General features: G+C 37.7%; 1 protein-coding gene across 13 annotated transcripts; it reads right to left on the bottom strand.

Annotated features, from left to right (window-relative positions):
* Positions 1-27: 27 nt before the first annotated feature.
* Positions 28-22659, bottom strand: LOC6574605 (low-density lipoprotein receptor). Of its 13 annotated transcripts, none has more exons than XM_032733557.2 (13): positions 20958-21023; positions 19600-20174; positions 14680-14820; positions 8385-8504; positions 8201-8317; positions 7439-7561; positions 5872-6098; positions 3816-5216; positions 3548-3746; positions 3297-3440; positions 1221-1354; positions 663-821; positions 28-566 (listed from the first exon to the last, which is right to left on the bottom strand). In XM_032733557.2, the coding sequence occupies exons 2-13, from the start codon at positions 19970-19972 to the stop codon at positions 534-536; spliced, it is 3171 nt and encodes a 1056-aa protein (XP_032589448.1). In that variant the 5' UTR covers positions 19973-20174; positions 20958-21023; the 3' UTR covers positions 28-533. The 13 variants fall into 13 exon arrangements, with proteins under 13 accessions (XP_032589448.1, XP_015023034.1, XP_015023037.1 ...); XM_015167548.3 differs by having other exon boundaries at positions 19600-20093; positions 20958-21005; XM_015167551.3 differs by lacking the exons at positions 19600-20174; positions 20958-21023 and adding an exon at positions 22407-22659.
* Positions 22660-22892: the final 233 nt, after the last annotated feature.

The following is a 22892-nucleotide window of genomic DNA, read 5'->3' as shown; positions in this document are numbered from 1 at the left end:
AAATGCTATATAGTAAAACAAATTAAATACTACACATATCGGCATTTATTCAATCGCTTTGATTCGGAAACGTATTTACACTTAACAATAGTATATAATAATATTGATAATAATAATAAACGATCTGCACTTTGAGCAGAAACAAAGCTTTGTTCTAATTATTAATTAGATAATTAATCAGATAATATTATAATTTTAAATATTTGTTTGTTCAGTATTTTTTTTTTTTTTTTTTTTGTCAATTAAGTAATGCACACTTACAGCTATATACAGTTTGGAACTATGTGAATTATCTTTAGAGTTTACTTTAGTTTAGTTTTAGTTATAGCTTTAGTTTAGGTTAGAACTCGGTGACGTATTTTGTACAGCATCCTTAAAGGATTCTCCTCCTTCTTCTTCCTCCTTCACTCTTAACTGCTGCTAAAATAAGGTTAAAATAATTACACATACGAGTTGCTCAGTCTTTAGGCGTGTCTGCAGCGGGTTTATAATTGGCTTCTAAACATAGATTAGATAGAATAAACCCAAAACCTCTAATACGACGATATGCCTATAACGGGTGAGTACTATAAAGAGAAAAAGAGACAGATAAAGAGTGAGAAGGGGTAAACGAACGATTTTCGCATTGGCTGAAATAGTTTTAGTTGTGATTTATTTATTACCTCCTCGTCCATAACGCTGGTGTGATCGTAAATACGTGCGGGTAGATTCTTGCGCAAACTGAAATGATCTTCTGTAGTTGTCTTGCGATAGATGGGATTCTCAAAGTTCATAGAGTTGATGCGTCGCTTGCTGCAGTAGCGGTAGCCAAGTAGGAGGACCTATATAATAAAGAAGTCAAAAAAAAAGGGAAGATTTAGGTATATAGGAAATCAAAATAAATCTTATGGTAAACTTTATAGTCACTGATTCTAGGCAAACGGAAGATATCAAAAATTCATAATTATATGTATGACCTAGTTAAATGATTGGGATATTAAATATGGAAAAGTTCTATTTGATATATTTTTTCCAACTAATATTTTGAGTATATCATACATAATATATATAGCTATATATCGTATGTAACTATTATTATATGTATAAATGAATTATTATACGAAAAACATCAAAGAGAAATTGTTGCTAAATTTGATACATTTCATAGATTTGCTAGCAATATTTCGTTTGCTTGTCTTCGCTTAATCTTCTAGAATTTATAATTATTTCCTATAACTTACCACCGATAGCAGCACCGCACAACCACTGAGACTAGCAATAACCACTAGCGCTATGAAGCCCGAGTCCGGCTGCGGGCTGGGCGCTGTGGTTTGATCGATGTGCGTTTGGTTGTTCACTGGACTCCGCTCGGCAACTGTGGAGGGCAGAAAGCAGAATGTAAATCACAAAAGAAGAGAAGTCGCAGAACACACAGCGCAAGATGTGACACAGCCATATAAATGAGGCAAATACAACAATAAAAGGCGCCAAGTGAAATGAGCAAAAATAATGAAAAAAGCAAGAGAAAAGCAAATGGAAATACAAAAAAAAAAGAAAATATTGTGTAATATACGAGGCGAAACCCAAAGCTTGTGGGCCATTGGGGCGATTGTTAGCAGCACTCGCGCTTCCGCCCCGAAGCCCGCCAAGTCAACACAATTCGTTCCCCTGCCAATGCAAAAGAATTTTCAATCAAATCGTTCAAAGAGCGCATTTAGGCGCAAATAAACACTTAAACGCGCTCGCGCCTTTGATGGCTAAACTTTTATGCCCCGGCCAAGATCTGAACGGCAGCACCGACTGCGAGGGTATTAAAATAGGGGGGTGCTGTCTGCTGGAGGGGTGGCTGAAGCGACACAGCGGGCAACCTAAATGGCGTAGGATGCGTAATGACATCGTTAACGCGCGCGCTCTTTAATGGATTCGGCTTCTGATACGAACTGCCGAATAATCCGGATTCAAGTTGGATCTTAAATCAAGGCGAACAGCGAAAGCTATCAGCTTTATCTAGAATTTCACTTTAAAGAGTCAAAGCAGCCAGTCGACACGGCACAAATTTTCACCTCATACTGTGTGGCTCGGTTTGGTCTGGTTTGGCTCTGGGTGGATTAATTGACGTATCAGTTGCAATGTGCTGCCTACTTGCGGTTGTCTCCCTCTGTCTCTTTCTCTTCTTCACTGTACCTTCCTCTCTGTCTGTGTGTGTTGCAAGTGGCTCTCGATGGCGTTTATGAAACTGTCATGTCTGTTGGGGCTGAGTGTTTGCCTGTTTTGATGATGATTAATGCGAGCCGTGACAAAGCAAATGTTATGCCAGAGCGGCGAATGAAGTGCTTGACTTCGAAAAGCCAAGTAGCCAATGCACCACCCCCAAAGGAAATGCGCCGCAGAGCTGTCGGCCAAGGCAGCAGCTCGGTGCATTCCTAAAAATGCCAGTGATTAATTTGGTTTCGCTTCAGTCTTTAGTTTTAGCTTTAAGTTTCAACAGTAAATGATGGTAGATAGTTTATAGAGTTAACTGGATGCATTTGGTCGAAAATAAAGATGAGGAACAATTTACTATATATTCATAATCATAATCATATTGATAAGCATATTCATATTCATATTCATATTCATATTCATATTCATATTCATATTCATATTCATATTCATATTCATATTCATATTCATATTCATATTCATATTCATATTCATATTCATATTCATATTCATATTCATATTCATATTCATATTCATATTCATATTCATATTCATATTCATATTCATATTCATATTCATATTCATATTCATATTCATATTCATATTCATATTCATATTCATATTCATATTCATATTCATATTCATATTCATATTCATATTCATATTCATATTCATATTCATATTCATATTCATATTCATATTCATATTCATATTCATATTCATATTCATATTCATATTCATATTCATATTCATATTCATATTCATATTCATATTCATATTCATATTCATATTCATATTCATATTCATATTCATATTCATATTCATATTCATATTCATATTCATATTCATATTCATATTCATATTCATATTCATATTCATATTCATATTCATATTCATATTCATATTCATATTCATATTCATATTCATATTCATATTCATACTCATATTCATATTCATATCCATATCGTTTGCTAGGAACTTTAAAGAAGACCATTTTAGGCAAAGTCCGACCCTACTTGATGTAGATGTAACACATAAATACGTATACAGACAGACGAATAAAAACACAGATATCAACAGTCAGAGAACATGTTGATGAGGTTTATCGGGCATACCATGCACTTTGTTGCTGAGAGGCTTTGGCTGGTTAGTTTCGGTTAGTATATTGGTATTATTCAATTTGACTAGACGCTGATGGGATTTCGTTTTTGCCTTAAATCTGTGGATACGCGGAGGTTGTGTTACAGCTTGATAATTGGCTGCACGTGCATTTAGTTAATAGAGGAAAAATTAAAAGCATTAATAAAGAAAGGAATCATGCAGAAAATATAAAAATTAAGGAAAGTTTTATAAGTAAGGTACTTACGATCCTCGACGCACATGAGGCCATCGGACATGAGCTTGAGCCCGGTCGGACAGGCGCAGGAGATGCGCGGACTGCGCTCGTTAATGCGGGGCGCAGGCAGACAGAGATGCGAGCAGTGTCCATTCACGGACTGACAATGATTAATGCCATCGGGCTGGCGATACGGATGATACACATGGATGACCATGGGATGCTGCAACTGTGAAGAGGGGAAGAGATCGATAAGTACATAGAACTGCAGATCATTTAGCTATAGTGCATGGCTTACCATGTGAACTGCCGTGATGGGCTCTACGTCTTCTCCAGTGAATTTGTTGGCCTTGAAGACCGTCTGCTTGTCCCAGTCGGTCCAGTAAATGTAGTCCTCGAAGGTGGTGATGGAGAAGGGATGCCGCAGATACTCCGTCGAGTACAGGATCTGTCTGCGCTGCGAGCCATCGTAGTTGGCCGAGGAGATGATATTCAGCTTGCCATCCACCCAGTAGATGCGCTTCCTCACCAGATCCAAGGTGATGCCATTGGGCCACTTCACGTCATAGTTGATGATCGTTGTGCGATGGGATCCATCCATGCCGGCGCGCTCGATGCGCGGCGAGGCACCCCAGTCCGACCAGTACATCCAGCCCTCGATGGGATCGAGCGCAATCGAGCGAGGTATGTCGAGCGCATCCTCAATCAGAACCTTGCCCATGTTTCCATCAAAGTTGGTCAGCTCGATGGTGCACTTGTGGGTGTCTGTGTAGTAGACATGGTTGTAGATCCAGTCGACGGCCAGGCCATCCGAGGTAACCGACGACTTCTTCAGCACGACAGTCTTCTCGTTGCCCTCATCGATGGGCGCCTTGTAGATGCTCTGGGTCGTCACATCGCTCCAAAAGATCATGCCCGTGCGGAACACAAAGTCCAGGGCAGTCGCCGACTTGGTGTTGTTTACTATGGAGGTCATTTCCATATGGTCCAGTGCTATCTTGCGTATGTCATGGCGGCGGGCCAGCAGAAGCGAGGCGTGTCCCTCGCTTGCCTTGCAGCGTGTGTGGTTGCGTGGATCTCTCATGTAGCCCGCTTCACATTCGCACTTGAAGCCGCCGATCTCATTGACACAGATCTGGGAGCACACGCCGGGCTGTTCGCATTCATTCACATCCACACAGCTATGGCCATCTCCTGACAGCTTGTAGCCCTCATGGCAATCGCACTTGTAGCCCACCTGGTGATCCACGCAACGGTGCATGCACCCGCCGTTCTTCACCGCGCACTCGTTCTGTCCACACTTCTTGGCCGGCTCGTCCTCGCCATCGGGGCAATCCTTGCGCTTGTCGCACACCTTCGAGAGGGGAATGCACTGGCCGCCGCCGCAGTCGAATTGGCTGGTGGCATTGCAGCTCTTGACTGGAGCTGCCAGCTTGCAGTCCCGCTCGTCGCTGCCATCCGCACAGTCCGTTTGCCCATTGCAGGTGAGATGTCCGGCAATGCAGCTGCGATCGCCGCACTGGAACTGATCCGGCCGGCAAGTCACGTTCTTGCAGCTGGAGGCGTGCTCATCGTCGCCATCGGGACAGTCGCGATCGCCGTCGCAGAGCCAGCTGTGGTGCAGGCAGGTGATGCGATCCTTGCACTGATACTCATGTGGTAAACAGGGCGTCACTAGCTTAGTGGCATTCGCACACGACTGTGGCCAGGTAAACAAAGATAGAAAAAGAAAGACAGAGAGAGAGAAAGAGAGGGTATCAAAAGTTTGCCTAGGTTGCTTGTTACAACTTTTTTGACTGAAAGTTTTCGTTGCATACTTTTAGTTGCTTACACACGAAATTATGTGCAGCCCCCGCACCCGCAACCACCACCCGCTCCTAGCCATGGCCAAAATGCAATTTTATGCGTACTATGCGTTGACAACAAAAGCTGCCAAAGCTGGCAGCGCTGAGTTATGCCCAACTTGGCTGTAATTTATATGCCAGGCGCTTTTCTTTTTGGCCAACTAACAAACTCACACACATACACAGAACAAGTAAGAGACCTGGAGACGAGAGTGAGCTCGACTACGACACATGCTGTAGTGAGCTAAAGAAGGCCCATGGAAGAGAATATTCCGACTCCTGTTTTCTTTCCATGGCGAACTATTCTCATGCAGGATGTAGATGTTTTAATTTTACTTATATCTGTTTTGCCCATCAATATACCCTACATACATTAATGGGCAACAGGGTACGTAAAGTTGTCGTGGGCTGCTAACAGCCACTACAAACCTTTCCACACAGAAAATTTGAATTTATGGGACAGGCGTTCAGCTGATGCTGATGCCGACGCTGGGGCTGCAGTCAACTTACCCGCTCGTCGGATGCATCCGGACAATCCGGATCGCCGTCGCAGACCCAGCGCTTGGCAATGCAGGCGCCGTTGGGGCAAGTGTGCTCCGCGACGCTGTCGCAGGGGACGACGGGGCAGTCGCGCTCATCGGTGCCATCGCCGCAGTCGTTGTCGTGATCGCAGACCCAGCGTCTCTGGATGCAGCGACCATTGCCGCAGGTGAACTCGTCGGAGCGGCACGTCTGGTCTATGGAACGAGAGGCAGGACAAAGGATTAGCTACAGTAAAAAAGAAGCACTGAACAATGGCACAGGCCTCTCCAAAAGAGGAAGAGACGTGAAACCAAAAAGGAAATGAAGTAGGAAGCGGGCCGCTTGATGAATGATGTGGCCAGTGAGTTAGCAAAAGAATATAATGGGTATAATAGCACTGCGATAGACTGATAAAATGCAAATGGATTGTGTGGGATATGGGCGTAGAGAAGTGCAGCCCAAAGGCATTCAAAACTGTTGGCTTACAGAAAGAGAACTCAGAAAACGGGCGAGAAAATTAAGCAGAAATTATCAAAGTTATAAAACGCAAATAATAAGAAGAAAAACTTTAGCTAGATCTCTAGACTAATAATTTAATACTAACATGAATCTCTTAATGTTATGTATGGATTCGATTTTAATTAATTTGTTTTTATTTACAAAATGTATAAAAAATTAAAATATATTTAATTAATTTTAAAATATATAAATTAATTAATTTAAAATCGACAACACGAATCGATATTTAGTTTACTAGAGTTTCCTATATTACTATTAAAATAATTGGCTAGCTGTGGAACTCAAGATTGAAAGTGAATTGAACGAAATATGCATCATGGTTGTTTAGGATTAAAAGGCAATAACTAAAATTATTGCAGCCCTTAAATATGCCAACTCAGCTGGACTTCCAATTAATTTATATTACTTTCCATGGGTATTTTAAAAGAGGAATTGTTGAGAGTTTGCATCATAAATAAATTAATGCGAAAGGCTTACATTGAAAATTATATACCTCGCCGAATATTTAATCTGATTAAATGCATGTTAGACAATAAAGTAAATTGAAAAAATTAATAAATCATAAAATCTTCACTTCTTTTTATGTGAAAATTAAGTATGTAAATCTATATGGGAATTACATTTATAAATTAAATGCACTTTCACTATGCATTACAAATATGCGTTTCAAATTATATTCGAAAACATTTTAAACATATGTTCAGTAAATAATATTAAAAGGCAAAAAAAAAAAATCATAGAAAATACTTTATATTTATAATATTAAATATACATATACATATGTAATACATAATAATGTGAATTTTCATTAATACAATATTCCTAAATAACAATCAATAAATCTAGTAAAATAATATATGCAAGGTATAAGATGATGGGAAGTATTTTATATACTATTTTTAACATAACAAAGTTTTTATTTTTTATTTTCTTTTATCTAAAATATATAATTTTATTCATGCTAATTTTTCTACTTATAACTTTCAGCTACAACTCAAAAATTGTCTACATTGAATTGATCTGAGGATATGCTTACTGCAGTTATGCTCATCGGAGCCATCGCTGCAATCCTTGCTCTGATCGCACATCCAGGCAAGAGGAACACACTCGCCCACGCCGCTCTTGCAGCTGTATTCGTCCGGCGAGCAGGTGCGAGCCTCTACGAATTTGACAAAGTCAAGTGCATAGAGTGAGAGCGAAAGAGAGAGAGAGAGAGAGAGAGGGAATAAGCGAGACAAAATGAAGAGTTGTTGAGCTATGAGAGCGTGTTCGTAACTAGCTGCTAATAAATGTGTTTGGTTTGCTCAGCTTGGGGCTTATTAAATACTTTTATACGCAGCAGCTGCCAAATAAGCTGAAAGAGCAGCTGAACCTCATTTCATTTGTGGCCAGAATGCCATGTATGTAATGCACACCCAAGGCCAGGGATGTTTGTGTGCGTGAGCTGGTGATGTGTGTGTTATGGGTTAAGCACTTTATGCGCTGTTGCCAGGCGTTGCCGTCACGCAGTCAACGTGGCGTATGCGCGATATGTGTATATACGCATTGTTGGCAATATGTGGATGCGTGTGTGTGTGTATTTGTGTGTGCCTGTGTGTGAGGGTCATGTGCTTATGAATATACGCGAATGCAACGACTTGATTAAACGGTGGTTAGAGAACTGGCGGGATAGCTGCCAACATAGCTTTGAAATTATGCGCAACACTTTATTAAACGTTAGGCGAGAGCGAGTTATGGGAACAGTGGATGGGAATGTTAGCCAGCTGTGGAGTTGTTTACGTAGTACGAATTCGCTTACTGCATTGCGCCTCATCGGACTTGTCACGGCAGTCGTTGCTGCCGTCGCAGAGCCAATTGCGGGGAATACACTGGTCAACGGTCTTGCACTTGAACTCATTGTTGGGACAGGCATTCACTATATTCAGTTGTACATATGTCATAAATAGTGTGACGTGTGTGTAAGAGGTATTTGAGACACTTACTGCACAGAGTGCTGTCCTCGTCGGAGCCATCGCTGCAATCGTTCTCCTGATCGCAGCGCCATTTGTTGGGTATGCAGTTGCCGTTGGTACAGCGGAAATGGTCCGAGGAGCAGGTGGCCTCTGCAAAGAGAACATAAATAGAAATTCAATTGAATAAGCGGTAATTACAGGGTATTAGCGCTGTGCTGCCAGTGCTCTGTGCTTGGTAGTGCCTTTGAACTTTGAAGTTAACCCGGATCAAAAACAAAACCTGCCAGCAGCACAATTTGTTTTTCTCTGCTCAGTTGTGCTTGAAAGCAAGTGTCTGAGTGGCTCTGTATATGTGTGTGTGTGTGTGAGGGTTCGTATTTATTTACACGCACTTAAGCACGTGCTGAGTAAAGAAAATACTATACCACAAATAAAACAACAACTAAACGAGTATACATAAAAAAAACCCATACATACATACATACATAAATAAATCGTTGCATTCGCGGCGGGCACTGAATTTACAATGGATTTTCAATGTCCATTTGGATGGCGCTTGGCTGAGGGGACTGAGGGACTGAGGGACTGGTCATTCCATGTTGCCTTTGAAGCACTTGATTTTTTTTATGTTTGTTATGCGCATTATACATATATTAGATTTAAGAACATGTGCAAACAACTCGGAGAAGTATAACGCAATTTCATGTATTTCATTTTACGTTTTAAAGCTCAAATAATGTTCAGAAAGTATATTATGTGTGGCTTGAACGTAGAGAGATAGCAGTTTGGATTATCTAAAACTACTTTAAATTATATTTTTTGAATTAATAATTGAAAAAAAAAAAAAAAAATAAATAATTAAAGGTAAGCACTGACGATTGTTATTAATAAATATTTATACAATATGTTTTAGAAAATATACAGACTTTGTTTTTACATAACTTCTATTTAAATAATTTTAGTATCCCATTCGCTTTTAAAAAAGTTCATGTTTACTTAAAAAAAAATCCATTTTTATGACTATCTTTCCTTGTTAATCCTCGTTAAGGATACGATTAAATGGACGTTTTAGCTACTGGAAACAGTTGTTACCTCAATTTTCATCTGAGCTGATGCAAATATGTGCTAGTTGGTCTTTAAATGTCTGTCCTCAGGGGAAAATATTGCATTAATTTTAATCAAATTGGAATGAGAATTACAATTGATAAGGAGCAAAAGGAAAGACAGGCTGGCGCATTATGCGGCGCCGTCAGAAGTTGCCATATCAATAACATTTTATGCGATTACTTTTTTAAACTTTTTATGGGCAGAACTCTCCGGTCCGATGCCTTAAAGCTCTCGCTCCTCACTGGCTACGCAGTCAAATGAAATGTAGCGTGACAATAGAACTAAACAGAAAAAAACAGAAAAGAAAAGAGCACAACAACTTGTGTTCCACATGCAGCTATTCGAGAGAATAAAGGACAGGACACAGGCAATGGAAGGAAATAAAATACAAACCAATGTGCGCCAATATTTGTTAAAAAAAAAAAACCAAATATAAATAGAAGCTCACAAACCGTTGAGCAATAAAAAATGGTCACATGTGCAAACCAGCCAACACTTTCAAAATGCCCTCTGTACTATAGTGCATAATGTTATTGGAAGTCCTTCAGTTCTGGCTTGACATAAGTAACGCCTATCGAGTCTAGTCATGTTTATTTGAGTTGAGTTGCATTAGCATAGAATTATTATATAAATTAGTCTAACTTCATTGAGTCAAGGAAAAGTAAGTCGCATAGAGTTTATTTGAATATTAAACTGGCTCCATCAATATAAGGCATATTATTTATATATATTAGTTTCTTTACACAAGATTTATTTATTTATATATATATATATATATATATTTTTTTTTTTGAATTCCTAAAATTATTGATTTAAATATTTTTATATTTCACTACGCTACTTTTATCATACTTCAAGCTATTATTGTTTTTTATTCCTATACAATCTATTTTAATCTCGACAAATAAAGCTAGATATATATTTTTTATTTTGCGTAAAATTTAATACTTTTATTTATAACGTCTATCAATCTTGCTTGTATTATTGAATTTGCTTGTTAGAGTATTTAGTCCTGGACAAATAAAAGAATATTTTTCTTTGCGGGCTTTGTGACTATATATATATTTTATATAAACAGATGTATAAATATATTTTTATTTTATTTTTATGTGAATTTCCTTTCATTTATTTATATTTTTATTTTGTTGCATGCATGCATTTGTATATGTAGCGCATGTTTACGAATGCCCGCAGTTCCATTCAGCTCGATTCGATTCTTTTTATGTCGCTTGTAAGCACAGAAGAGTGTTTGACATTTTGTTGTTGCTGTTGCTAATATGTGGGAATCAGACAAACATACATGTATACATCTATACGTGAGTGTGTGTGTGTGTGTTTACTGTGCCCAGCGGACGAATTGCTGCGCATTTCCAAATCTATTTCATTTTCTTTATTTGCGAACTGCGGACATATTAAATGTGATGTCACATGGGATCACAATTAAAAATCAAATTAAATTTATTGTCCTTTACTGGGAGCATGGGAATGAAGGGCACTTTGATTGGTTCAACGCATGTTGCAATTGATAAAAGTGTGCGGCAAATTGCCAGTTGCCTTTCAGCATAATTTCATCTTTTTTTTTCAACTTTACTTTTTTTTTTGCGCTTGTGCTTTTTAACTAAGTTTAAACGGCCTTTCAGTTGATTAAAAAACTTTGGCCTCTGGCAGTTGTACCACCACCAGCACCAGCGCCAGCACCAGCAGCAGCAATTTATATGCAAATGTCAGGCAGTGTGTGCAAAATATTCTGTTGCATGCAACGCGGAGCCAGGGGAAGGGGCAAATAGCAGCCAACTGCAATGCAAATGGGCTTAGACTGCAGTCGACTGTCGTTCTGGTATTGTGTATGTGTGCGTGTGTTTGTATGTGCGGCATATAAGCACATTATGATTGGGATTTTGGGCAAGTTTAAAGGTGTGGCAAGCTGACGTAAGAAATGGTTGCAACTTGTTGCAAGTGGATTTAATCAAGTGCACTTGCCCATAAGTGGTTGAGCTGCCTCAAAGTTGTACTTCACAGAAATAGGCACCTCAATTCAGGGAATGCAGATGGCATTCCACTTTAAAAAGCCTAAAATGCAATGTAAGGACAGAATACAAAAGCGAAAGGGTTTTTCATAAAAGTTAGTTAAAAGCTAAGTTTTGATCGAGTCTCTTATGACAGCAACAATAGACAATGCAGTTGCTCTACAGATTCATATTATTCATATTGTATATTATAGGCAAATCATCTATCGATTCAAAGGCAAGGAGCAAGCAGAAATAGCAGGAGTCGCAAGTAACTTTGGCTAATTAAACATAATTTATATGCTATAATTAAGTCTATATCTAAAATTTGTAAAAATTTCAATTAGTCTCAGTTTAATTGTAGCTTAATTCACATATGTCGCCTTAAGTTTTAGAGTAATATTTTTAATTATTTCACTTATACATACATATATAGCAATAAAAACAATTGTCATACCGTGCTCAGTAACCATTGCGCCCAGGCTGTGGCTTTGAGTGTGCAGCAAACTGGACACAAATAACAAACACCAAATGTGCCCCATGTTGCGAGAAGCTCTTGAATTTTGTATTAAAAAAAATGAAGGTAAACAAGCAATTAATTTTGATTTGCATAGAGTGGACAACTTGTTCACTTGGGTCCTCGAAATGCTCGCGGTGTTAATTCGAGGGCAGTCAGTCGAGTTGCACAAATTGATTGCATAATTTCCGTGCCACATCATTTTCAAGTTCACATTTAACAAAACCACTGTCAGAAGTCAGGGCAGTGAATTTCACAGCGCCTAGATAAATGGCATCGGGCAAATATTGGGGGAAATTGAGGGAAAACATTTAATGCGAGCCATAGCAAAATGATAAATGATAAATGAAAACGCTCAAATCGGACAGAAAGTCTGCAATTTAAATAGCCTCGGCCCGCAAAACGGCACGCAGATGGACATTGCCGATTAGTCTGACAGCGGCAAACGACTTTACACAGGACCTGCCCACAAAAAGGACCCAAAAAATAAAAAAATGAAAAGATTGATAAAAAAAAAACAACCGAAAATAAGGAGCAGTTCGCACACAGAAAATTTCTAACAAGCTTTTCGGTGCTTTGCCACTTTGTCGGAAAAACACTTTGCATAACTTCAAAGGATCTGGCAGGAGTAATTCGATTGTTTGCTAAGGCACCGCATTTCGAGGACACTTCAATGGGATATATTTAAATATTTTTGCTTTTCTTTCTTTCGCGCACAAATTTGTTATTTTGCTGGCAATTTTACGCTTACTTTTTCGCACTGTTTTCAGTTTAGTTCGGCTTTACTGTTATTTAGTATTTATATTGGTTTTTCACACGGCCGAGAATCGGTTTTTTGGGGTCTTCCCTTAGCTCGCACCGTCCGTTTGCTTGAGAAGTTCGCCGCCAACTGAGTGGACAGCTGCGTGCTGGCAGTCCTTAAAAACTAGTGCCAAGCGCTGCTTCACAGCTTCTCTCGCAACGCCAGACTCAACTCAAATCTCAAATCGCAAATCTCAGCGCAAGCTTTCACTCCCAGTCCAACAAGCGGCTAGGCGAGTCGAGCGCAAAATATCGAGTGAGTTTTCCTCTCATTTCATCTCGCCTCAACTCAAGTTTTGTTGTGAGTGAAAAGCCGGGCACTCGTCTGGGCGTCTTTGTGAATATTGCAATGATTTTATGTTCAGCTGCGTACTGATTTGGTAATGATACATAAGCGATTGAGCCAAATGAGCTTAAGGACTTATGCTCATTATAAGGACGACGATTTCGCTGCTCCACAGAGGTTGATATCAAATACCCAACAGAAGTTAAACCAAATTATTTTGGCATATCAAATAACGAGAAATAATTTAGTAACTGAATTAAATTTAAAATAAACTCAAGAAAACTGTTTTAATATGAATTCTAATTTAAATAATATCTTTGGAATCTTGTAACATGAAATATTAACAATCTAACACAAATTTAAATATTAAATTTTGATTAATAAATATCAACTAAATGACTGCCTAATTTAATTTTTAGCTGGGCATATTTGATTGTTCAAATTTAATAATTTTTCTGCTTTAATTTTTGCTCTTTTATAACATTCAAGCAAATACATATTTAATACAAAAATTGAAAGTTAATAATAATTAGCTCAAGCTTTGCCCCTAATATTGTTTTCTTAAATATGTTAAGGTTAATGATAAATTTCAACAACATAGTTTTATTGATTTTCTTTCAGAAGAGCTGATGCTAAAATAATTTAAACTAGCTATTATAAAGTTGTATTTTATCCACTTTTTTTTTTTGCATTTTCTTGTGTGCTCTTTGCCTTTTATTTGTATATTAGCCCTTAATGCTCATTATGCTGCAACAGTGTTCATTTTTTACAGCAAATCTCGAGCTGTTTTCTTTTCTTGTTGCCTTTGAGGCACATTATCAATTTCGCTGCTTGAAAGTGTTGCCCTTCAGAAAAGATTGCATAAAAATTAAGTTATGCGCAGCAAGAGCAAGGGAGATAGCAACAGCAACAGCAACAACAACAAGCAACTGCATTGTGCGCATTTTTATGCAGGGCTTTCCTTTAACCCCTCCAGCATTTTACGTTCACTCTCTATTTATAAAAAAAAAAAAAAAAAAAAAAAAATATATATATATATATATATATATATATATATATATATATATATATATATGAATGAGAATAAGTATGCATTATATACATACATATATATATATATATATAATGCATACTTATTCTCATTCACATTGCATTTTTATTTTTATTTTTTTTTGTGTCTGGCACAAGTATTGAGAGATAAAATAAAGCAGACGACCTCACATAGTTTCCTTTTATGTTAAACTTGCGACGCATAAAAAGTCTCGTGCGTCAAATTTGCAGCGTTGATAAATTTTCATTGCTGATGCAACAACGTTGCATGCGGCAGTCAGCAAAAATTGCGTTGCAATTACAGTTAAGCGCCAATGCTTAGCGACTTAATGAGCGCACTGCCCTGGCACAGTTTTGGTCAGCTGTCCGGCAGACAGCCTCTCAGCTCCCAGCCCGCAGTCCCGCAGTCCCCCAGCCCCTTCTCTTTTTTGAGCTGCCCCAATCAGAAACTCGTTTCGCATTTTGATTGATTTTTCGTTGCGTCGCACTCACTTTGATGGACGCGACTGTTGCCGGCGGCGCCTAAAACTATGCAATGTCATTTGTAGATCGACTCACCGCGAAATTTGCACTCGTTCACCTGCTCGTCACTGTGGTCCGCGCAGTCCGCATCGCCATCGCAAACGAATCGAATGGGTATACAGGCGCCGTTGTTGCATTCAAATTGCTTCTCATCGCATTTGGTGTGTAGCGATTGGGCTGCAAAAACAAAGAGAGAGAAAGAGAGAGATAGAGATAGAGAGAGACCAACTGGGAGTTAATGATAAGTAGTGCAAACAGCCGATTCAAGCTAATTATGCTTTCGTTCTTGATTGTTCTTTAAGCTTAGCGTAAGCTGCTAAAAGTTTTCTCATTAAAACAAAAAAACATCACGTAAGCAAAGGAAACGATAAAAAAAATGAGTATGAAAATATTGGAAGGATAACCGATAATTCTATACTCTTGATTTTATATGAATATGTGCATGCTATATTTTAGCATAATGTAATGAAAATAATAAAAAAGAATAATGCTTAAAATATTTTATAATTCAATAATTTATCTAAAATATTTCACGGATGATAACTTTACCAGGAATTCTCAAAGCTCTCCATACTGCATGGGAAAATCAAAATATACGTTTACAAAGCGTATAGAACAAAGCCCAAATAAAACGGCCCTTTGGAGGTGGCTCAAAGAGCCCAAATTGATTAGGGCTTAAAACTTCAAAACAATCAAGAACAGACGCCAGCATATATATACGTATATGTACATGTGTACATACACATGAGTTTGTTGAAATCATTTGCGTATATATATACACACACACATACCGACGCATCTCACATTGCTGGAGTTTTAATCAACAAAAATGACAGCAACAAAATAATACAAAACTTTGCAGCTTGACAATTTTTCATCTTGGGTTACAAGTTGCGGTCGAGGTGTGCCCACCCCTACCCACACACACACATACACACACATACATGGCTATAAATACAATATATAATAATAAGAATAGGAATAAAACAGCGGTTAGGAAAATGTCAACAGCTCTTGGATGCGAAATAGAAGTATGTGACAAGCGCAAAAAAGTTATGGATTACCAATGTGTTGTATAAACAAGGACTCACACACACACAAATTCAAGCACGCACACTGCAGAGGCCACCCATTTATGTTGATAAGGGTTTTTTGCTGTCCAAAGTCTGTCATTGACAGGAAATTCTTTTTGCCTGCTTGCCCAAACCAATCATAATTATTCGTTTAATCAAAACTTATGCATAAATAATTTAATAACCATTGTTTACGCCATTGTTTGTCATTGTTGTTTATTCTTTCCACAACAACAGCGACATCGAGTGCATTTTACCAAATGCCATCAATCAATAAGGTCAAATCAATTGCAGCGCAAAGACTGAAAATTGTTTTCAATTATGAATGAAGCAAAATAAACAAAGCACATGTCATAATTATATATGTATATAAATATATATTTCAATTGATTTATACAAATTTACGAGCATCATGTATACGCGTGAGTAAAAACAAATATTGCTCTGTTCAATATTGAATTACAATGACTGCTGTGCCTGCATAGAATATGGTTTAAGCTAACTTTAAAGTCCACGCAATGTACAGCTTGACCCATATGCAAAACAATCAACTCGAGATGCAGAAGGGCCAATATAGAAATTAACCAAAGAGAGTTGGTTAAACAGTTCTAGATATGTTATAGCAGGTTGGAGCTAATAGTTATATTTATTTGAAAGTTATGCAGATCAGCAACAACAGAATTCAGTAGAGGAAAAAGGTCGTTATTATTGAATCATTGTACTTGTACTTTTCAATCACTGCACACATACATATTTATATGATAGGCATTACTAAATTAGAGCTAAATAGGAAAAACATTGAGCGAACTACAGCATAAACAAAAATCTAGTTAAGTGGGCCAGGAAATTGTATTGAAACTAACTGTTTAACATAAATGTAACATATGGAATGTTATCGAAAGGTCTGGGCCTCAAGTGTTTGACTAAAACGGGTTCTCACAAAAACTTGACTCGACTTGATATTAAAAATGTTAAGGGGAAATTAATATATGCATGCATATATTATAGTCTGGTCATATGAAAATTTCAATAAGCTTTATCGTGTCAGATTTTGCAATGTTCAGACAATAGGCTGATAAGAGTCGTACGACTTTGCCAGACGGCTGTAGATAAGCTTGGCCCATGGTTGATCTAGTCGAACTATATATGACGTCTAGTGCGTAGCATAAAATTATTCGCATTATTAGATTGTTGCCATGGGATAGACGTTCACATACCGATATCGATAGCATTTGCATGTCTGCGGTCGATAAATGTAGCAATAGGCTGGGAAAATTTTCTAGTTTAATCAGTGCGTCGCTGCGTTGATGTGCTAATTAATATTAATTTATTTCTAATGGGATGCTTATCGCTATGCTGCCAGCTAAGCTCAAGTTCAATGTCAATTAAATTATAGCGATTTTTTTTATTGAGGCGCATAGTGTTTGAACAGATAGAGGGAGATAGAGAGAGAGAGAGAGAGAGAGAGAGAGAGAGAGAGAGAGAGAGAGAGAGAGAGAGAGAGAGAGAGAGAGAGAGAGAGAGACAAAGAGAGTGAGAGACAGAGAGACGTGTGTATAAAGTTAAATGAAGTTGGCTGTAATCACGCCCCTTCAGCGCAGACCAAAACAATCAAGATAGATTAATTGTGATTGTTTTCATTGTTGTTGTCGTTGTAATTGAAAAAAAGAAAAGAAAAAACAACAACAAAACAATTAGAGGCAACTGCATCAGGTTCTTGATTTATATAAGTCGCAACGAGCGAAGAACACGCCCACTATTTAACATATTTGCTGTTGTTGTTGACATAAAACTAGTTGAATATACTAGATTTAGTACATTGCTGGCATCGTGCATTAATTAATGCCAAAATCAAACAGCATGAAAAGCAAATGAGGCAACAAATTAAAAAAAAATATATATATATATATATTTATATATATATATATATATATATATATATATATATATATACATATATCTAATAATGATATATGTGCATCGATAATATATTATATACATACATATATGAACAATTCAAGTATTACATAAGTGCAAGACTCAAAGATACCTTGAGTAGAAGTTCTAAAGCCCATTTAAAGTATTTTTCGCTTACCAAAAAGTATTACGTTTTGAGATAAATAAAAGGTATAAACTCTAAGTGCATATTGCAGAAATACTACAAATTTGACAGTTGTAGTTCTTAAAATTCTTGAGTTAATTATAGATAATAGACCTACAAAACCTAGACCAATTGCAATATACCCCATCTGCAATAAATACACGGTATTCACATAAAAATAAAAACAGTTTCCCATTGCGACCTTGCAGCGGCGTTTGTATAAATTTGTTGCGACATGAATCTTATAGAGCTGTTCATCAGAACAGAAAAAAATTGGCGAACAAAATAGAGAGACCAAAATATAAGTGAATAGAGCATAATAGAATATACTTATACAAACAAAGAAAAAATAATATATATATATATATATAATATAATATATATATATATATATATATATATATATATATATATATATATATATTATAAGTAAATTTTGAGGAGAGAACATGATTGGCTTTCAGCAGAACGCAATAAAAATAAATCTTTTTTGGGGGGCTCGTCAAACGGGCATATATAGTTAGTCGTGTATCTTTTAGATTTCATCTCGACACTTGAGATACTCTGCAATTGACGGACATTGGGCTCAGAGACACAGCACGACACATTTATATACACTCTCAATGCGTCATGATGACCTCTTTTTTTGGCAAACCTACGTAGAATTGGCGCCTAGGCTAGGTAAACAACGCCAAAATGCGCCATTTGGATATATGTCAAGAATTTTATTTACGATCTTCAAAGTGTTCGACCAAAGTCCAAAATGCAGCGGGCAAAGCCAGCGAAAAGTATACAAATGTTTTTTAAAAGTTATAAATAAAATTCGGATGTATTTTGTGCACATTTCCAAGTAGTATTTGTTGAAATAAATATATGAAAAATATGGAAAACGAATAAATATTATATACATGAAGTCTTTGCCTTCTATAAAATATTAAAGCCAAATCAGTTTGTTGTTAAACACTTGATTCCATGACCTTCAATAATATAAAATTGCGACGCTTGATATAAAAATTGTTCAATTGTGAAATCCATGCGAAAAAACGTCACAGTAATCAAAATAAATCATAAAATTGGCGACAATGATAAGATAATCTTAATACCAAAACAAATCCTTGCTCGAGCAGGTGTTTTGATTTAAAGGCATTTATGACCCGGAATACCCCAAGGTAATAGCCAATGCCATAAAGAAATTCCCCTTATCAAAGACTAAAGAATGCAGGCTACCCATACAGTAGACCCTCCGGAAGTTGCAAAACAAAATTTTTCATAGAAAAACTCAATCGAATATTCAATAAAAGTTTAAATTGTTTTCAGTGAAGTTTTGTTAAAATGTATATAAATAAAATTCAAATTTAAATAGTACTTTTCATATAACTTAGTAAATTTCGTAGGTATATATACGTATCGAATAATGTAAAAAAGTGCAGGGTATTTCTATGAAAACATTCTTATATTATTTGAGAATCTAAAGCTGTGCTTTTACATATATTAGTCAAACAGAAAAATGGTAATTTTGGTCTTGAAATAAAAGAGAACGTTCTCTTATACAAGAGAGAGTATTATGCAGTCGGTTATAGATTTTAATTTATTTTGCGTTTGCAACGCATTCGTCAGTTCACTTGGCCGAACATGGAGCCGGGTGCACCATTTCGTACGACGACTTGAATTCCGCGCTAAAATTAGCACAGTCTGGCTAAAAACAAACTGTGCAGACCGCCTCTTGCCGCTTTGCCTACCACCCCCCACATGCTCCCACCACTGTTAGCCTGTTTCTCTCACCTATGCCCAGCGGCGTGCCGATTTTTCCGGATACGTTGAGGAACTTGAAGCCCATGCTTAGGATGCTCTTGCCGTCGAGATGCTTGATCAGTGTGGCGCCATCTGTCGGAGGCAGCACTTGTTGTTCCATATGCGTTAGATTGGCCGCATTTGTGGGCGTGGCAGTGCAGCATTTGCCCAGCGCTAACATCAGTGTGAAGAGCACGAGATTCGCATTTGCGCAGATGCAGGCGAACAGCTGTTGCAAGTGGTTAAAGTTGTTGCTGCCGTTGTTGTTGTTGTTGCTGTCGCCGCTAGTTGTTGTTGCAGTTGTTGCTTTTGCCGTTGTAATGATATCACTTAGAGTGGTCGTAGAGCGTAACTCTATGGCCATGGTATGAACTTTGTCTATTTAATGCACTCAGCTTGCGGTTTCGCGCTTAGTTTTTCAATCGCTTAACGAAGCAGTTTCTCAGTTTCTAAAATCGTCAATAGTTGTTGTTGTTAGTATAGCTCTATAATTATATTCACTTTGAATTGATTTACATGAAGTTTCAAGAGCCTATATAGAATGGAGAGTTCGGCCTTTAATAACGCTAGCAGGAAGCAAACACAGATTATTATCTAATCAAGTGGACGTTGTCTGCGCCGATTTTCAATAGCCAAAATAAATCACACAACATTGAAAACTGTTGCCAAAATAAATACACAGATAAGCATGCACACACACACACGCACGCACGCACGCACGCACACACTGGTAAAAGAGCGCGCGTCTCAAATCGTGCAGCAGACGCGTCGATAGCAGCCGGCCAAAAAGTTAACCAAAAATGCAGCAATAACAACAACAACCACAACTAAAAACTGGTTGAAATAAACCTACAGTTATAACAACAAAAGCAAAAGCAAAATATCGTACGATACGCACGCACAACAGGTCGCCAAAAAGACAAAAAGAAGGTGAAAACAAAAACAACAACATTTCTGTTGACGTAGCAAAATTAAACAAAATATATGACTGAAAGATAGAGAGAGATCGCGTGCGAGAGAGTGAGATAGAGAGAGCAATAGGGGGTAAGTGTATGAGGCGATTGCCATAAGAACTTGTCCAATTTTTAAATATTTATCGCAATTTTTGTTTTCATTAATTAAAAACAATTGTTGCTGTTGTTTGTTTATGGCACGCGTTTTTAAACGCTGATAAAACCGCGCAAAGCTGAAGAGTTATGAAAAGGATCGCGTCGTTTCGCTTATCAATTGCCAGTAAATTTTCAAGGCGCGTATTTTCTTTGGCACGTGCTGTGCTTGTTATTGTTGTTGCTATTGCTGTTGTTGTTGTTGTAGTTGTTGTCATTGCAGTTGTTACTATATTTACACACAGTTCTGCGAGTATAGATTGTATGTGGCTTGTCTATATGCTTAAGACGCTGCCGCCTCGTACAACGCGCATTTCTCAACTGAATTCATTTTGAGAATTTGCCAGCACATTTAAGCAAATTGTCATCGAACACAACGACACGCCCCCCGCCGCACAGCGCCGCCCCCCGTTCCCACCAGCCACCTGTTTGTGATCGAGCTGCGCATGCTGTTACACAGTTGCTCAGTTTATATATACCCTGTGTGAGTGTGGGGTCTTGTGTTTTTCTGGCGACATTTGTGGGAATTGTTAAGTCGAGTTACTTTATAGATCTCATCGTATTGATCGCTGAACTGTAAACCTCTTTAGGTAGTAGCACCATATGATTGAGGGCCTCTAAAAAAAAAAATAAGTTGTATTATGATCAGTCAGAGTAGTTGAACTTCGGTGCATTTAGGATTTATTTAGGTATTTTTAAAGCGGCTTATCACAGTGCCCAGAATCGAACCAGAAACGAAGGAGAGGCACGCCAGAAACTCCAACTATTCCACGCTCTCTCTCTCTCTCTCTCTCTCTCTTTTCTTGATCTGTTGCTCTTTTCTGATGCTTTCATTGCCTCTTGCGCAGATCAATTGATGAGCGCCTCTTAGGTGTGGTGAGTTTCTGGTGTCACACGACCGGTGCGGTAGGTTGAACCAGCCCATGCGAGAGTGCGATTGATTTAGTTGCTTCTGATACTCTCAAGCTGTATCGGCGCTCATCTGATGAGCGCAAGCAAGGTGATAAATGCGTGGGAAAAGTAGTATAAATAGTAAATCATAAATAGTAAACGCGCTCTGCCAGCTTATCTATTTGTGAATGAAGTGCTGATTGGAGACTCGTAAATGATGTGAATGAAAGAGAAGAGAGGCCATGACGAAAATTAATTATTATTTGACAGCTTCTGCCAAATTATGTATTGAAAAAAAAAAAAAAAAAGTATATGAATTGATAATAGTTCTAAGAGTCTGTATATTTTATTTATAAATTTTTGTTTTCCTAATCTAAGTACATAGATAGATAAGAAATTCAAATTCGTGAATCTACGTATTCATATTAAGCGAAAGTGGAACACAAATATTATATAATATATTATATAATCCATTTGCTAGTATTTTTCCATACCGGAATCAGATAATTTCTTAAGATTAAACAGCAGTAAATTTATAATTCCGGAATCAATTGAGAATTCCAAAGTGAAAGAGTCTCCTTAGCAAAGTCTATTCATCTGTTTTGCAGACTTTAGTGTGAGTATTATCAACAACATCTGAAGCGTATTACTTATTAAATTTATGATACATGGTATCTATAAATATATGAATTATCAGCTCGTAATTTAAATTGCGCACAATCCTTGCAAGGCATTCTGAAGTACACGAGAGTCAATAACCTGATAGTATGATTGTATGGTCGATAGGATTACAATACTAACCTTGAACAGAACTGAGCACTACGAAAATTAATTTGAGCAAATCACTTAAATGCATTGTAAGAGATAAGTTCGATAAGCTATATATGTGTCTATATATTGAAGTGTTTATCCACGTTTTATCGGATTTGCAAATGGGATCTTTAATTAAGTGCGAAACGGAAAGACGTCAGCGTTTTTTAATTAAAGATTTGAGATATTATAGCCAGCTATAACTGTGAATTCCCGGCCAGTTACTTGACGATCCGATCCGATGCGATGTGATGCGATGCCCAGCAATGACCGACGCGAACTGAAATCGTTTTGGGGGAACTATTAGCATTTGTTGCCTTTCGAATGGCATCGAATCGAACTGAAAAGTTAAAACCTGACGTCATATTCGATAAGAGGCTCTTCGATAACTGGATTAACTGGCCAGGTAAATAGATAGATTTCCAACTGGCAGCAGGATAAATCGCCTGTTCCCTACTATGATAGCTCGTTGATATA

Source organism: Drosophila mojavensis, unplaced genomic scaffold (genome assembly GCF_018153725.1).
Source record: "Drosophila mojavensis isolate 15081-1352.22 unplaced genomic scaffold, ASM1815372v1 contig_231, whole genome shotgun sequence".
NCBI lineage: Eukaryota > Metazoa > Arthropoda > Insecta > Diptera > Drosophilidae > Drosophila > Drosophila mojavensis.
This window is presented reverse-complemented; position numbering and strand designations above follow the sequence as displayed.

What these genes read in the sequence shown, in the direction of transcription:
- LOC6574605 (XM_032733557.2), bottom strand. Translation starts at nt 19,972, where the DNA reads ATGGCCATAGAGTTACGCTCTACGACCACTCTAAGTGATATCATTACA. An exon ending in CGGCACGCCGCTGGGCATAG is followed by an intron (nt 14,821 to 19,599) that starts GTGAGAGAAACA and finishes TTGTTTTTGCAG; the next exon opens with CCCAATCGCTACACACCAAA. An exon ending in GTCCGATGAGGCGCAATGCA is followed by an intron (nt 7,562 to 8,200) that starts GTAAGCGAATTC and finishes TCAAATTCGTAG; the next exon opens with AGGCTCGCACCTGCTCGCCG.